General features: G+C 32.4%; 2 protein-coding genes across 2 annotated transcripts in view; one reads left to right on the top strand and one right to left on the bottom strand.

Annotated features, from left to right (window-relative positions):
- Positions 1-18,418, bottom strand: part of LOC114324661 (KH domain-containing, RNA-binding, signal transduction-associated protein 2-like) — a 1,309,325-nt gene that overhangs the window by 268,604 nt on the left and 1,022,303 nt on the right. The window lies entirely within an intron of this gene.
- LOC114324662 (mitochondrial uncoupling protein 4-like) lies at positions 1,120-2,326 on the top strand. The gene has a single exon (XM_050642393.1). It carries the CDS (start codon positions 1,293-1,295, stop codon positions 2,277-2,279), a length of 987 nt encoding a protein of 328 aa, XP_050498350.1. The 5' UTR covers positions 1,120-1,292; the 3' UTR covers positions 2,280-2,326.

Raw genomic sequence — 18,418 nt, 5'->3', positions numbered from 1 at the left:
TTTTTAACAACATTTTGTTTACTGTTTTTTTTTTCTGCAAAAACACGCTTCAACTTGAAATGTTATGGAGTTTGTAGACACCTAAAGAAGGCGATAGACGAGTATTGTCATGGACGGACAAAAATCAAGTGCCAAAATGCTCCAAAATCTTAACAAAGAGATGGAAATCATCACAAGAAATGAAAGAAAATATAACCTGTTAAAATGCATTTTGCAGGGAAAGGTGAATGGTACAAGAGGCATCGGAAGAAGAAGAATATCTTGGCTTAGGAACATGAGGACCTGGTTTGCCACATCCACTACAGGACTTTTCAAGCCAGCAGCTAATAAGATTATCATTTCCAGAATGATTGACATCATTCGTAACGGATAGGCACCAGAAGAAGAAGAAGAAGAAGAAGAAGAAGAAGAAGAAGAAGAAGAAGAAGAAGAAGACGAGTATTATAACATTCTGCTAAAAATTAAAAGTTATTTTTAAACTTTTTTTCTGTTTCAATAATTATACGATTTTTTGTGATTAGTGTATTTTGTCATTCCTTATTCTTTCTTGATATTTCTTTTTATTCTCGTATTCGCAATGTGCAAGTACTTGGAAGGGAATTGAGAAACGATCATGCGCGAATAGCGGAGAAATATTGTAACTTTCTTAAATAATTCATATTGTCAATTGAAATTGTCAAATTGACGTACATTTCATATCTACTGTCGTTGAAGAAGAAAAATTATATATTGCTCCACAATATTGATATGATATGCAATTATTATATAAAGGTAAATTTAATTAATTTTATTTTGCTTGCAGTACTGCATTTTAATAACTAATTTTATTTACTACATACAATTGTTTACGTTTTAATAACATAACCTGAATCTTATTATTTTTTTGGACTATGGCCTTGACAATTATCCAGTAACCAGGACTAATAAAATTGGCCAATATAATTAAAAATGCAAATAAAGTTGGAGAGCGTAGAAATAGGTGTCGCTTTGCCGAACTTGCACGGTCCCAATTAATAATGGCTATTTTAATGGATATATTTATGTGTATGGTAATGTTCTATTATTGTATCAAATTTTGACATAACTGACAGAATTACATATAAACATAAGTATTAAATTAAAATTGTCAAAAATGAAAAATCATCAGTTTTGCACTAAAAATTTTTGTGGTAGTTTAGAAATGATACAAAAAATTTGGAAATTAAATTAATGACTACAGTTACTGTATTTTTGGTGTGATTCTAGATCCAATCATCATATTTCATAATTCATAAATTAAAAATTTAGAAAATATGGTAAAAAATAGTGAAATTGTAAATTTACAAGTCCATGAAGTAGCAGACATCGAAAAGAAGCCTTTGATAAACGTAGATGCACTATGGTGTATGTATATGTGCTCGGTTGTCGCTGCATGTAATGCAGAAAATGTAACATATCCGTTAGATCTCATAAAAACTAGACTGCAGATCCAAGGTGAGAAACAAAGTAAAATTGGCGAAGGTCCCAAAAAAGGCATGTTGGGCACAACAGTAGACATAATTCATAAGGAAGGTTTATTTGGACTGTGGCGAGGAATCAGTGCTGTATATTTAAGACACTTAATCTATTCAGGAACCAGGTTGGTGCTATATACTCAGATGAGAGAATTTTACCTTAAGCGCCATCCAGATCAAAAAACTTTTGGTTTTTTGCAAGGAGCTCTCGCAGGTTTAACGGCAGGAGGCATTGGTCAATATCTAGCTAACCCAGCTGATCTTATTAAGGTCCAAATACAAATGGAAGGTAAAAGAAGACTCCTGGGTCTTCCACCTAGAGTTCACGGTGTACCAGATGCCTTCATTAAAATATATGATGCAGGTGGTATACGAGGACTTTGGAAAGGCTGGGTTCCGTCTGTTCAAAGAGCTGCTTTAGTAACTTTGGGAGACCTGGCAACATACGATCTTTCTAAACGGTTCCTTCAGAAACATACGAACTTGCCGGATGAATGGTTATTACATGCCTTATCGAGTTGCTGTGCTGGATTTGCTGCAGCTATATTATCGACTCCTGCAGATCTTATTAAATCAAGAGTCATGAATCAACCAACTGATAGTCAAGGGAGAGGAACTTTGTACAAGGGAGCTGTAGATTGTTTAATGAAAGCTATCAAAGAAGAAGGGTTTATGACCATGTACAAGGGGTTTTTACCTACGTGGATTCGTTTGGGACCATGGGCATCTGTCTTTTGGCTTACCTACGAACATCTTCGCATATTACTAAAAGCAGAAAATTTTTAAAACATAAATATAATTTAGGAACAGGTATAAATGCTAATAAATTTTTGTCCCCAATCTAAAGCTATATTAATTTCTAATACACTTAGTCCTGTCGCCAGGGGGGGTACAACGGCCTTCTTAATTCAGATGGACTTACCCAAGTTTTTTTTATGTATTTTGACCCGTAGAACACGAATTTTTTGGGTAACAGTTGATCCGGATGTCGATAAGATTGTTATAAACAAAGAAGTTGAGGAATTACATAACAGCGATTTCTCGCAAAACAAAACATTTTTTTGTATTTTTTGGGTCATTCTAACCAAAAAATGTTCCTACAAGTTTTTTCGTAGGATGCATAGTTTTCGAGATAAACGCGGTTGAACTTTCAAAAAATGGAAAAATTGCAATTTTTGAACCCGAATAACGTTTGAATAAAAAATAAAATAGCAATTCTGCTTACCGCCTTTAAAAGTTTAAGTCAAATTATATCTGTTTTGGATATTTGTATTGCTACAAATTTATTTTTTGATTGTTAAAAAAAGCTATAAACACATACTGTTTCCCGTGCCTAATACATGCGTTTTATTGCATGCTACTTAGAAATAGCCCCGCTTGCACTTTTACCTCCTCTACGTACTCGTTCGATTTTAAATGAGAAATCATTGAAACATCACTCAAGCACTAGGTGTTTATAGCTTTGTTTTAACAATAAAATAATACATTTTTGGCAATACAAATAATTAAAACCGATATAATTTGACTTGAACTTTCAAATGCGGTAAGCAGAATTGCTATTTTATTTTTTAATCAAAAGTTTTTCGGGTTCAAAAATTCCAATTTTTCGATTTTTTGAAAGTTCAACCTCGTTTATCACGAAAACTATGCGTCCTACGAAAAAATTTGTAGGAACATTTTTTGGTTAAAATGGCCCAAAAAATACAAAAAAATGTTTTGTTTTGCGAGAAATCGCTGTTATGTGATTCCTCAACTTCTTGGTTTATAACAATCTTATCGACATCCGGATCAACTGTTACCCAAAAAATTCGTGTTCTACAGGTCAAAATACATAAAAAAAACTTGGGTAAGTCCATCTGAATACAGGAGGCCGTTGTACCCCCCCTGGCGACAGGACTAACTATAATAATGTTGCTCCAATTGATTATGCAGGGAAAGATTCAAGGAATAAGCATCATGGGGAGACGCAGAGTATCGTGGCTGGTCAACCTGAGATAATGGTAAGGATGTACATCAAATGAACTTTTCAGAGCAGCCGTCTCTAAAATCCGAATAGCTATGATGATTGCCGCCCTTCGACGCGGAGATGGCACTTGAAGAAGAAGATAATAATGTTAAAAACTAACATATCTGTTTTTTTCTAGTCTAAGGTTACGGATATGCCGAAGATACATTGACAGGGCCCCCGTAAGAACTACTGGCGCCTGTGTGCAAAAAAGGATTTTGGCGCCCCTTAAGGCATTTTGATAATGTTTTTTATTTATTATTTTGAAGGTAGGTAGGTGCTTTACATAAAGATAAATAGATACAAATAACACCATAGCAAACCTTAATTGAATAAGGTTTAAGGGCTTTATTGACTAAATTCTGCTGGAACATCTTGGTTTAAACTTAACCCGAGAACATTTTTTTCTCACCTCACCCATAACATCCCACCTTTTTGTGGATAACGAACCCAGAGTACCGCATTTTCAAATTTTGTCCATTTAGACGGGGCTGTATCGTCGCCCCCGTTAGCGAAATTATTCCCATTCGATTTTTTTGCACAAACTTAGTACTCAAAAAGAGATCCCTTATAACAAATCCACAGGGTGTCAGGCGGTGCTGTGGTCGAAAAATTATTAAACAAATTCACAAAAAAATTTTTATTTCGAACAAATTTTTGGATCTCGCGTACCTGGCCTGGATCTCGCGTACCAAAAAAAGTTTATTAATAGCAAGCTGAAAATTTGTTAATAGCTTAACGGTCGGATAAACTTTAATGTACGGGAACATTGGAACAGGCGATGTTTTAGTTGTGGAACAAGTTAAAAAAAATTTTAACGCCAGACTGTGAAAACGCCCCATGTATTTTGTCGGACAGGACTTCCAATTGATTTGTTGCCCTTTCAATAAACTCTCATAAAAAATAAGTCTGTTATTTATCACTAACATAATTCCTCTCATCTAACATGTTCTACGTGTCGGACTTATTAAAATGACAAGTTGGTGATAAATACCAGTCTGATTTTTGCATGAGAATTTAATGAATGGGTGACAAATCAATTGGAAGTTCTGCCCGACAAAATACATGTGACGTTTTCGTAGTCTGACGTTTCAAATTTTTAACCTGTTCCACATTTTAAACTTTCCCTGCTCGAGTGTTCACATACATCAAAGTTTATCCGACTAGACACCGTTAAACTATTAACAAATTTTCAGCTTCAATAAACTTTTTTGGTAAGTGGGATCCAGGTCTATTGAGTCATTCTGAGTAAAAAAGGTCCCTTGTCATTTTTCTCTAAAGTTGATTGTTGTCGAGTTATACGCGATTTTTAAGATTTGAAAAATGCGAAAATGGCCATATAACTCGACAACAATAAATTTTAGAGAAAAATCACAAGAGATTTTTCTTGCTTAGAATGACCCAAATTATCTAAAAAAAATTGTTCAACGTTAAGAAAAATTATTTTGGTGAATTTGTTTAGAAAAATTTTTTAAACAATTTTTCGACTAAGGTACCGCCTGGAACCCTCAGAATTTGTTATAAGGACGTCTTTTTGTGTAAGTTTTTGCAAAAAAATCGAATCGAAATAATTTCGCTAACGTGGGCAACGATGTAGCCTGGACTATAGCGCTAATTGATAATAATTAAAAACGACAGCTTTGTAATAAATTTCTTCAGCATCTTCATGGCGGGGTTTTAAACTTTGATTTTACTTTATAATTCACTTTTGACTTTAATAATTATAATTTTTAATCGAGGTATTATAGTCCAGAAAGCCACTGCGCATCCGCTAGGAAAAATATTCTAATTCGGATTTTTTGCACAATCTTACTCAAAAAGAACCCCTTTTAACAAATTGGCATGTTGTCAGGACCAAAAGTTGGTCAAAAATTTTTTAAAGTTTTTTTTTGTTTGTTCCTAAAAGTATTTTTTTTGCATGGAACAAATTTTTTTTAGGTTTTTTGGATCATTCCAAACAGAAAAGGTCTTTAGTGACTTTTCTCTAAATTTGATAGTTTTTGACATATAAGCGATTAAAAATTGAAAAATTGCGAAATCGACCATTTTTAACCCTCAAAAACTATGTGAAAAACTGAAAATTTGAATGTTGCCGAGGTAGGTAGATATTCTTTAAACATCGATTGATGAAATCCCGAAGAGTTTTTTGCAACATAATATTCAAAACTCCTTTGTTTTTTAATTGCTAATCAAGCATGCGCGATACTATTTTACACCGTTGCATGTGTATGCGCAGTATGGTGCAAATGAAAGGAATAAATTCGTTATTTCGTAAACCGGCGACTTTAAGGAAAAATCCCAAAACAGGTCGATTTTTATTTTTAAGTTATGTTATGATATTGTGACATATATGGTATACTAGTGACGTCATCCATGACGTGATGAAGTAATCGATGATTTTTTTAAATGAGAATAGGGGTCGTGTGCTAGCTCATTTGAAAGGTTCTTCAATTCTCTATTAAGTAATATAAACATGTACATAATTATTTATACAGGGTGTGTAATAATTTAATTTTTTTGTCAATTTGCCAAATGATTTAATTTAATAAAAAATTTTTGGACACCCTGTATAAATAATTATGTACATGTTTATATTACTGAATAGAGAATTGAAGAACCTTTCAAATGAGCCAGCATACGACCCGTATTCTTATTTAAAAAAATCATCGATTACGTCATCACGCCCAGATGGATGACGTCACTAGTATACTATATATGCCATAATATCATAACTTAAAAATAAAAACCGACCTGTTTTGGGATTTTTCGTTAAAGTCACCGGTTTACGAAATAACGAATTTATTCCTTTCATTTGCACCATACTGTATACACATGCAACGGTGAAAAATAGTGTCGCGCACGCTTGATTGGCAATTAAAAAACAAAGGTGTTTTTGATATTGTGCAAAAAACTCTTCGGGATTTCATCAATCGATGTTTAAAGAATATCTACCTACCTTGGCAACATTCAAATTTTCAGTTTTTCACATAGTTTTTGAGGGATTTCGCAATTTTTCAATATTTAATCGCTTATATGTCAAAAACTATCAACTTTAGAGAAAAGTCACTAAAGACCTTTTCTGTTTGGAATGATCCAAAAAACCTAAAAAAAAATTGTTCCATGCAAAAAAAAATAATTTTAGGAAAAAAACAAACAAAAAAAAAAAAACGTTTAAAAAATTTTTGACCAACTTTTGGTCCTGGCAACATGCAAATTTCTTAAAAGGGGTCCTTTTTGAGTAAGATTGTGCGAAAAATCCGAATTAGAATATTTTTCCTAGCGGATGCGCAGTGGCTTTCTGGACTATTAAGCCTTGAAAATGGCTATTTTTCCATTTTTTAAATTTTAAATCGCGTATAACTCGATAACAATCAATTTTAGTGAAAAATGACAAGAGATCTTTTTTACTCAGAATGACACAAGTGGTCTAAAAAAATTTTTTCGAAATGAAAACATTACTTTTGTGAATTTGTTTCAAAAAATTTTTTTAACAATTTTTCAACCACGGCAACGCCTGGGTTACTCAAAAACCTCTTTTTGAGTAAGTTTGTGCAAAAAATCGAATCGCAATAATTTCGCTAACGGGGGCGACGATATAACTCGGTCTAATTAGTTATTTCTATAGGTATGCGATTTTTAAATCTTGTCGATTCATCATTTGAGCGCCATATAATCGTCCGCTTATCGATGAGATAGAATTACCGCCCACACTATTGCTCAACCAATGTAAAACCTACATGTCTGGAATTTTTCCACGAAATCAGGGTATAGTTAGGTATTTGTTATCTACAGAATGGGTGTTTGTTATTTTTACAGCGGAATGTTTTATTTTATATCTACAGAAAGACTAATGCACATCCAAACAAAGTAAAACTGAACTATTTAATTTCTCAACTTTTATTTAAAATTAATTTTGGGTCCTGGATATGCGCGGTGGAGGTCGCGGTAGCGGTCGAGGTTTACATCGATGTCGGGCAGAACATACCGAAGATATTCTTTGCGTCAAGATATAAGAAATTTGGCCTGGCGCTGGTGGGATGTCCCTACCGATTTAATATCATAATAACAAACAACAAACCCTCCAGGAGCGGATTCGCTAAAATTAAGGGGAAAGGAACAAATACAAAATTTTGACGCCTGTCAAAATTTTCAATGTGTTTTAAATGTAATCATTTTTTTCGAATCCTGAGAAAACTAATATGTAAGTATTTTTGAAAAATTTAAACGCAGAATGAAAAATTACTTTATTACCGAGGGCCGAAAGTTCCTTGGAATGAATTAAAAGTTTCTTTTGAATGAGATATTTGAAATTAAGAATCACACTAAATTTTCTCTTAGTATTTCACCCCTGTAACTAATTAAAATAAACATTATAGAAGTTTTCAGGGATTTCGGCCCTCGGTAATAACGTAACGGCTTAAAGCCGAAAGTTCGTACCCATCCCCTAACAAAAAAAATTCAAGTCTTCAAGTAGATATAATATTTTAATGGGGTTGGAATAATAAATATAAATTTAAATATCATATCATTATATTTATTACGTATTTATATCTATGTAATTATAGGTATATTATTATGTACAATGAAATAAGAGAAATGAACAAATTAAAGAAATTAAGGAAATTAATGATAATAACAATAAAAGATTAAAAGAGTGGTAGCGAAAATCAGAATTTAAAAGATAACATAATAAAAAATAACATAGAAAATAACAGAAAAATAAAATTTGAAGTTTAGACGAAAAAAAAAAATAAATACAAATTACAACTCTATGTCACTATCGCTGTCATCTTCACTAGAATCGTTATCTAACGTTATAATTATTGGTTTAATATGTGAGGTTAATGTTCTGTAATTGTCTTCCGTTTTTATAACATGTGAAACACAATTTTGCCACAGTGTTGGGGAAATCTCTTTTATTTCTTCTACAACATGTGACACCGATTCGCTACTAAATTTGGGACAGCAGTTGTTTCGCCGTAAACTTTCCTTAAGTTGGCTCCAGATTAATTCAATGGGGTTGAAGATACAGTAGTAAGGAGGTAATCGCAATACATTATGACCATCACGTTTGGCTAATTCGTCTATAACAAATTGTTTCTCAAACACTTTTGTGTGAAGAACTTCCAACATTTCTTTTTTTGTATATGTTTCTTCAAAGTACAAATCATTGTCATACAAAAAATCAGATATCTGTTTTTTTGTCGAAACTACACCGGGGATTTTTCTAATTTGTTCGCTGTGATACGTTGCGTTATCCATTACAATTACACTTTTTGGAGGCAAATTTGGCAACACCTTCTTTTCAAACCATTCCTTAAACAAGCTACTCGTCATATTTTCATGGTAGTCCAGCTTTGAATCTTTAATGTTTTTTGCCTATAGTAAAAAACTTTCCCCTCCAAGCCAGCCATTTTTGGATCCAATGTTCAGAATAATTATTCGCTGACCTCTATTAATTGGATAATTGGGTGCACATTTAATAGAATCGTCTGTCCAACCTTTTTGAGCAGTATCGTGGGTATCGAACCATGTTTCATCTAGATAAAATATCGGTCTTCCTTCATCTCTAAATTTAGATATAGCATCCATGTATTCATTTCTCCATTTAAGTAGACGAGGAGAATCCATTATTGATGATCGCTTATTAATTTTCTTGTATCGAAAACCAATGTGATTCAAAAATCTTGATAAAGTTGAAGGCGAATACGTAATGGAATAGTCTTTAACAAGTTGATCGTAGATCATACTAAGCCTTGGAACTAGGTTCTTTGAATAGAAATTGTAAATTGCTCTTCTAATTACCTCAGCATCTTTTTCATTTACTGCTTTATGTGTAGAAAAGTCACTCCGCTTTTTACGAGGTTGAATTCTATTCGTAACAATTTTCCACACTGTTGTATATGGCATCCTTGTCAGTCGAGATGTTGTCTTGATGAGGAATTTACCGTCTTCTGGATTTGGATTATCTTCTTTCACAGTTTGATAAACATTCCTAATAATTTCTTTGGCATCATCAGATAAATGTACACGTGTTTTACACTTAGCACTAGCTTCACCAACTTCAGACATTTTACTTGAATACTCGCGATCTAACCTTCTATCTAAATGCAAGAAAATAACTGCCTGAATGTGCAAATGTCAAACTTAAATATGTTTGCCCCCCTTTCATAATGTTCCATAATGTATGTTTTCTGGATAAATAAATGATACTTAATTTTACCTAAATACCTATAAGCACGAGAATTATGTGTAAAGCTATAGAATAATAATTAGAGGTATATCTTATCTTTAACTAATGCTCTTTCTAGTGATTCTTTAATTTTTCTATTTAAAGATAGAAAGCTGCATTATCGGAAGTCCATTTTGTTTAAAGTGAAAACGATATAAAACACATTATAATCTAACTCCATAAAATTCACGTAATGAGCGCATTGGACATAAAAATTGTTTGTGATCGTTTGTAATTGATTCCAAGCAAGTTAATTTCAGATGACTAAACTAATTAGTCTACAGTAAACAAAATTGTTAATACATTGTCTAGAAATTTTAATTTTAATAATTTATTTGCATTGATAGGTAACGAGTCAGTTCTGTAAATAATATAAAGTACGGCCTCAGTAGTTGTTCCAAAACTATTGCCACCCGTCGCAAAGACAATTGAGGGATTAGTAACGTCAACTATTTATCATGATACTAAATCGGTAGGGACATCCCACCAGCGTCAGGTCAAATTTCTTATATCTTGACGAAAAGAATACCTTCCTTTCAGTGCTATTTGTGATTACTGAAGTGACTGACACATTTTCGGAGAAAGTTAACTTTTTAACATTAATTTACACATTTTTCTGCAATAAATAATAAATATTAAATAAATAATAATAAATAATAGTAAATAATAAAATTTATTCAGTAATTTTTCACGTGATCAACAGCTCAATCGCGATGTAAAAAATGAATTATTGTGTTCTGGCATCGACATCGTTGTAAACCGAGATGATAGGTCACTAGGGTGAGCTGGTGAAACATCCTTGGTATGTGCGATCTCATAAGAAAATGAAGGTTTGTTTTGACATCGATGTAGCGACCGCGATCGCGACCTCCACCTCGCATATCCATGTATCTTCGGCATGTTCGTACCCTAATACACACATACAGGGTGTCTGCGTAACTTGGGACCATATGGGAAACTTCTTTAATATCAATTTTACGAAAAAAAGTCATTCTTTATAAAGTGCTCTGAATAGTCTAAAACCTCGGATGCAATCATCAGATATCAAATTTTGTCAACAGTATACGAGGTATGTCAAAAAATATGAATTTCGCTCAAGAGCAAACCACTTTTATATTTCAAAATATCAAAAAATTTTATAATGAAAAGTTATTTGTAATTAAAAACCATATTCAAATATGCAATAACAGCCTTCTCCTTGAAAAAAAAATTTCTGAAATTTTCCTAAATTACCGATTCCGAACATCATTTTTATTTATTAGACATGTAATAACTCTTTTATTAATAATTTTAGGAAAAAAAGTTATTCTTCATAAAAATCTGTACATGGTCTAAACCTCAAGATGCAATCATCAGTTATCCAAGTTTGTTAATTTTATACGAGGTGTGTCACGAAGTTTGTGAATTTCTAAATTCTTTCTAAATTCATATTATTTGACACACCTCGTATAAAATTAACAAACTTGGATAACTGATGATTGCATCTTGAGGTTTAGACCATGTACAGATTTTTATGAAGAATAACTTTTTTTCCTAAAATTATTAATAAAAGAGTTATTACATGTCTAATAAATAAAAATGATGTTCGGAATCGGTAATTTAGGAAACTTTCAGAAATTTTTTTTTTCAAGTAGGAGGCTGTTATTGCATATTTGAATAAGGTTTTTAATTACAAATAACTTTTCATTATAAAATTTTTTGATATTTTGAAATATAAAAGTGGTTTGCTCTTGAGCGAAATTCATATTTTCTGACATACCTCGTATACTGTTGAAAAAATTTGATATCTGGTGATTGCATCCTAGGCTTTAGACTATTCAGAGCACTTTATAAAGAATGACTTTTTTTCGTAAAATTGATATTAAAGAAGTTTCCCATATGGTCCCAAGTTACGCAGACAAGAGTTGAAGTGTCAATAACTGAGTATATATTCGTGAAAAAATCAATAAATAAGATAATGGACGAAAAAGTCAGGAGAACACTAGAAATAGGTTCTTCTTCTTCTTCTTGAAGAATGTGTGCGTACCGCCGATGAATGTTAGCGATCAGTATGGCAATCGTTATCTTATCTGCAGCAGGACGGAAAAGCTACACAGATGTTGTGTTAGACCAGGTTCTGGGGTTTTTAACCAAGATATTCTTCCTCTTCCTGGACCTTGCCTCCGAATATTTTTCCATCCTGGCTTGTAGGAGAATTTATCTGGATTCATTTCTGAAGAATTGTAACTTTCAAGATTTGATGTGCGTCAGCACCTCTTGGTTCTTCTTCATTCTTTTGAGGACCCTCTCATTTGTGATTCGGGCAGTCTACACGATTTTAAGCATTTTACAATATAGCCACATCTCAAATGCTTCCAATCTGCTGCACATATCTTCGTTAAAGATCCACGATTCAACACCATATAAAAGACAGACAGGACGTGACATCGCAGTATTCTTATTTTTATATCAAGATAGAGGTTGTGGCTCTTGAAGAAGGGCCTCCATCCGGTTGAGGTGGATCTAACTATTTAAAACATAGAATCAGAAACTAGCAGGGTATATCTTCCATATGTTCTAGTCTGGCTCTATATCCCTCTGATCAGGTTGATGTATTCCATCCGTAGTCAATATAGTTTCAAAATCTTCCACATTTGTTCTCTATTTATACTATCGATAGCCTTTTCAAAGTCAATAAATATTATAATATTTCTTTGCCATTCAGTATCTTGTTCCAAGATAATTTTTAGGGTACCTGCAAATGTGTTCGATAGTGGAGCGTTTAGCGCGAAAGCCTGCTTGATTGCTTCTTAGTTTCTTGTCTAGCTCTGGCTTCAGTCCATTCAATATGATCTTAAGCATTATTTTGGATGTAGTTTACACCCTCGATCCATTCCTTTGGTAGCTCCTGGTCAGCCCATATCTTGTTAAATTGGTTTCTATAACATTTTTACTGATTCGTTTGCGTCGGCCTTTAGTAAATCTATCGCTAGGTTGTCCCTTCCAGAGGCTTTGTCATTCTTTAGTTATTTTAGTGTATTCTGTATTTCATCTTTGGTAATTCCATTTGTGCTAATGTTTAACTTTTGTTATGTTTTATTTTTAACTTTTGTCTTTTGTATTACATATTCTTAGTCTATATCTGGTATTAGAAAAGTCGAAAACGGCGGGTTCGTTGAAAAAAATATTCCCATGATATTTTTTTGCATAATCACATTTGTAATACACCCCAGAATTAGGCTCAAGAAGTCGCCCACGAGAAAAGTGGTCCAAATTTTTTTTGACAATTTTTTTTATTCAAATTGCAAAAATTATTATTTTTATTAGACCATTCTAGACAAAAATGGTCTCTTGTAATGTTTCTCTAAAGTTGTTGGGTTTCGAGCAATAAGCAATTTGAAATTTGAAAAACGCAAAAATGGCAATTTTTAAGATTTACTAAGTCGGTTAAAAATTATTATTATGAAAGTCAGAAAGTGACTAAATCAAAGTTTAAAGCCCCCCCTACATGATCCTAAAGAAATTTGTGTCATTAATTTATTACTAAGCTGTTATTTTTAATTATTAGCAAACGGGGCTGTAAATGTGAGTGCGAGTAAGATGCCCCATTGGACTGCCGGAATGGCATCTTTCTCGCACTCACCATAGACGGCCGCCTAATACGTGCTGGTGCTCATTATTATTACTTAAAAATAACAGCTTAGTAATAAAATTATCACAAAAATTTCTTCAAGATCTTGTAGGGGGGGGGGCTTTAAACTTTGATTTAGTCACTTTCTGACTTTCATAATAATAACTTTTAACGAATTTATTAAGCCTTGAAACTCGGCATTTTTCGTTTTTTTCAATTTTATATTGTTTATAACTCGAAAACGATCAACTTAAAAGAAAAATTACAAGAAACCTTTTTTGTCCAGAATGGTCCAAAAAACCTAAAAAAAATTGTACGGGCCAAAAATGTTGATTTTTGCAATTTGAACAATTTTTTTTTTTATTTTAAATTGGACCACTTTTCACGTGGGCGACTTCTTGAACCTTATTCTGGGATATCTCACGAATGTGATTATGCAAAAAAATCTCATGGGAATATTTTTTCTAACGAACCCGCCGTTTTCGCCTTGTCTACATTGCTTCATATTTGGAGTACCTATATTTCTTCGAAATATTCACTCCATCTTTGTATTATTTCATGTTCTGCCTTAATTGTATTTCTGTGTTTATCTGATTTATTTTTAACTAGTTCCTAATATTTTACCTCTCAGATTTCGTCTGATGGTGTATTGTGTTCTCAGATAGTTTTCTTGCGCAGCTCTTTCTGACATTTCAGCATATCATTTACACGTAATTACTTTTATCGTATTTGGTTTGCTTTATAACTGCTATATTATTTTTCAACATATTTTCTTTTTAGCGTTTTTCTTCTTAGATTGTTCCTTTTGTAATAATTCTTCTTTGATTTCCTAAAATTATCTATTATGTCCTAAAATTCTTCCATATTTCCTGCACTGTTTACTCATTTTGAAGCGCTGCTATTCGATTTATTTTCAGTATTTCTATGAGTTCGATTTTTGTGTTTTCTTGTTTACGAGCTTTGACATATAACGTATTTTAGTAAACGTTATATATTATCTAGAAGATTTTTGTCCATATTCACTTATTTTCTAAACTTTTTACAAAGATCAGTATATTTTCAGTAGAAACGGTCTTTGTAAAGATTTATTCTCGCTTAAATTTCCCTTCAAAGTAATCTGCCGCTTTAGCAAATACTATTGAAACCAACCGCACACGTTGGTAAATCCCAACAGACCACTCGAAAGGTGAGAATTCATCCCTTAATCTATTTATGAATTTAAAGCCGTGTTTAAAACATAGAATCAGAAACTAGCACGGCGTATGAACGTACGGAAGATTAAATTATCAATGAATCTGAGTGTCACGAGCAACTTTTAACATCAAAAGACCGGAATTTGTAGAGCTAACGTTGTTAAAGTTGGCAGCGATATGACGAAATGGAGAGACTTTTCATCTGTATAATAATTTCGGTTTGATATGTAGCGCTAAAACCTCCGAATAGTTAAATATATCATCAAACACTAAGTGAAAACTTTACGAGGCTCATTTCATTGAAAAACCAGTGCAAAATACTGAATCTGAATATATGTAGGTCTCATTTGAAAGTTTCGTAAATATCATTATTTTTACGCTTGCTTTAATGGTATTTATAAATATGGAGTTATAAGTGTAATACTATGTGTTTTTGATAAAAACTCTTTGAAGTTCTCCACGTCAACGTATTTGATTTTGTTCGCGGAGGTCTATAATTTTGAAATTTACAAAAATTGATTTTGTGATATACAGGGTAGCCAGACGAAAACGAAACAGGCATTATCAGGAACATATCGACAACATTTTTGAAAAGCTCAGCGACATATTCATTGTTCATTAAAGTGGGAAAGAAAGCGACGTTTTCTGGTATTTTTAATTATTTTACCTTCACCCCCTAAGCCAGGGTAGGTATCATAAGAAGAAGAAGAAGACGCCCAAGAATTGTTGACTTGGACAAAATCCCAAAGGCACTGATTTATTAGTTTCTCTTATGCGCAAAATTTCGGTCCAATGCTAATTAAATACATTCATTTTTTCGAACCCTGAGAAAACCAATAAGTATTTTTGAAAAATTTAAACGCAGAATGAATGATTACATCATTACCGAGGATAGAAAGTCCCTGAAAACTTCTATAATGTTTACTTTAATAAGTTACAGGGGTGAAAAAGAAGAGAAAATTGAGTGTGATTTTTAATTTCAAATATTTCATCCAAAAGAAACTTTTCGTTTATTCTAAGGGACTTTCGGCCTTCGGTAATAATGTAATCTTTCATTCCGCGTTTAAATTTTTCAAAAATATTTACTAGTTTTCTCAGGATTTGACAAAAATGAAAGCCTTTAAATAGCATTGGACCAATATATTCCAAAAAAAGTAAGTTTAAGTATTACTAACACGCATCTTTAATAAAACCTATATTTACATCTTACCAGTTCTAATTATTTCCTAATTAGCTTACCTGTAACAAAAAATAGTATTTAGAATATGTTCATAAAAACACATTTAGTAGAAAAAGAATAGTCCACTTTTAAGATAGAATTATCACATATAAGATAAATCTGCTGTTTAACGTTTTAGTCCAAGTAAAGAAGCTTAAAATACGACAAAACCTCGCCATTTTTACAAAATGGATCGATTTTCTTGAAAATTTGAGAATAAGTAGTACATAGTCCAAGGATCAAAATCTATATGAGGCCGAAAGGCGCTTTTACTATGGGGGTGGCTGCCACCATCTCGGGGGTGGAAATTTTTGATTTTATTTTGACCGCCAAAGTTGGTAAAAACATTCATTTTAAGCAAAAAACATTCTATACATTTTTTGATAAAATTAATAGTTTTCGATTTATTCGCTATCGAAAGTGTTAGTTTTATATCGAAAAAATCAATGTTTTTAATCAGTTTTCTGCTAGTAACTCAAAAAGTTTTTGTTTTGTCAAAAAAGATTTGCTTAAAAGAAATGTGCCTTTTAAATAATAAACAAAACCGTCTTTTTAATTTTGTTTAAGACCAATATTAATCGAGCTATACTTTATTATATGTTAGCTTTTCTTCGTCAAATGCTAAATATTGTAATTTCAAAGTCAAAAGACGGAAAAATTATGCATTTTTCGACATAACTTGTTCAAACTAATTAAAAGTAATTAAAAATATCTATCTCCAAAAATAAAAAAATAGTCTCTACCTCAAAAATTAAGCCACTTATGATGAAAAGAAAATCAGTCCCAATTTTTTTCAGCGAAAAAGTAATCGGAGACTTCCCCCTACTCAACACTCTAATTAAAATTAGACATTGACCTTATTTGGTCTTCTTTATTTATGCATTGTTGTGGAATTGCTTTTTAAAGGAAATTAAAAAAGAAAATAAATTTATATCAACGACCATAAAATCATAGTTTTTCATCACCCTGTATATCACCAAAATTGTTTAGAATTTAATTTTGCTATTAAGCAAAGTGTTTCGGGAAAAACTGAAACGACTAATAGGTGATTCGACGAAATGCACGGGACATGAACAAACAAATTCGGTGATTAGAGGGTTGGATATCGTTGACGAAAACAAAGACGTTTTTAAGATCCTTCCGGGAAGGTATTTTAATGTGGTAAACAAACTGTATTAGCTTTTAGTTTTAAAAGTAGAAAGTAGTAAAGAACTAATTATGATATTCTTTGAAATTTGACAAATTGTAAAAGTTGTTGGAAGAATATTGGGTTTCTTAAGAAAAAAATGGTTTGAGAGAGGTTGTTGTCTATTGGATGGAAAATATCAGGAGAAGGGATAATGAATGTGAGAGTATGAATTTGAGAGAAAAATAAAGACACTGTGAAATTGACATCTGAAGAAGGCAGTCGAGTTGTAAAAGTGTATAATCAGTGTAGAGTGGTGTGATCGGCCTTTGCGAGCAGAATCACGTTGAAACCAAATCGTTGACTGGTTAAAGAGTTAATTTTCCTGGTCCGAGAGAGATTCCTTTGTTTTGTCTAGAACGAGTAGCTGATTATTATACGTCTGTGCACAAGATATTCGAGCAAGTCCTGTGTGTTTTTCTTGGAAGCAGTTTTGACGAGAGGGACTTTTTCGCAACAACCAGAGAGTACGTGTTGAGAGAGTCAAGGACGGCGCAATCCAGAAAACGAGGGAGTGAAGAATAAAAGGTTAGTCAAATCATTTGTCTGAATGGAGAAAATTTATTTATATCAAAACCATATTTGTTTATTTGTTTATTGAACAATTTTTTTTAACGCAGTTAGTCATTTCAAATTTGAGAAATCAATTCAAAAGAAGATAAGTAAAATTCATTCAATTTAGTATGAGTAAATTAGAAATTAATTAAATAAATATTTTAGTCAAAACAAGGAGATATCAGAGTTAGAGTTTAAATTTATTAAGTTAGAGATTGTTGCAACAAAGTTAAATTTTAGTATTTTTTTAATCATATGTACACGGTAATTGATAATAACAATAGATAACATTTATATGATTTTGAGTGTTTTCAATTTCCCTGTTTCTACCCTGGAAGAAGTAAGCAACTAGAAATAGTAGAAGCCACAGATCACAGGTATTGTATCAAATACTAAATTAGCCCTGAGAATAAAATTGATTGGAAAATTTAATTGGAATTTAGTTGTGTTTTTACATAGGCAATAAATAAAATAATTGGATAATCAATTAAATTAAGATGACCACCTAGGGGGCTAAAATTTTCAGAAAGTGAGTTTCACTATATATGCTAAACGGTGACCTATATGGAATTCGAATCGAGTTGGGGCAGTTTTCATCATCTTACCTGGCTATGCCATTTGAGTAAAATAACAGTATTTCACGTTGCGTGGATTCCTGTCTTTAGTTTTTATCGTATTCTATTACATATTTTCTATTTCTCAAGGCGTGCCATGCTCCCATGGGATCCCAGCTTAACGATGGGCTTAATCATAAATACAACGGCGTAATTACTTTCACCCCGTTCTGTTCGAATAAACTCGATTGTACTCAATACACAAAATCAAAATTCTCGAGAGAACCATTACAACCACATACTCATATATAGTGTTATCATCCAAACCGTCAGTCAGGAAATAACATGTCCTTATCTGGAAACGTATTTTC

The sequence above is a fragment of the Diabrotica virgifera genome, chromosome 2 (genome assembly GCF_917563875.1).
Source record: "Diabrotica virgifera virgifera chromosome 2, PGI_DIABVI_V3a".
NCBI lineage: Eukaryota > Metazoa > Arthropoda > Insecta > Coleoptera > Chrysomelidae > Diabrotica > Diabrotica virgifera.
The sequence above is the reverse complement of the archived record's forward strand: the minus strand, read 5'-3'. Positions and strand labels throughout refer to the sequence as shown.

Excerpts from the sequence above, each read along its gene's own strand:
- LOC114324662 (XM_050642393.1), top strand. The coding sequence starts at position 1,293 with ATGGTAAAAAATAGTGAAATTGTAAATTTACAAGTCCATGAAGTAGCA.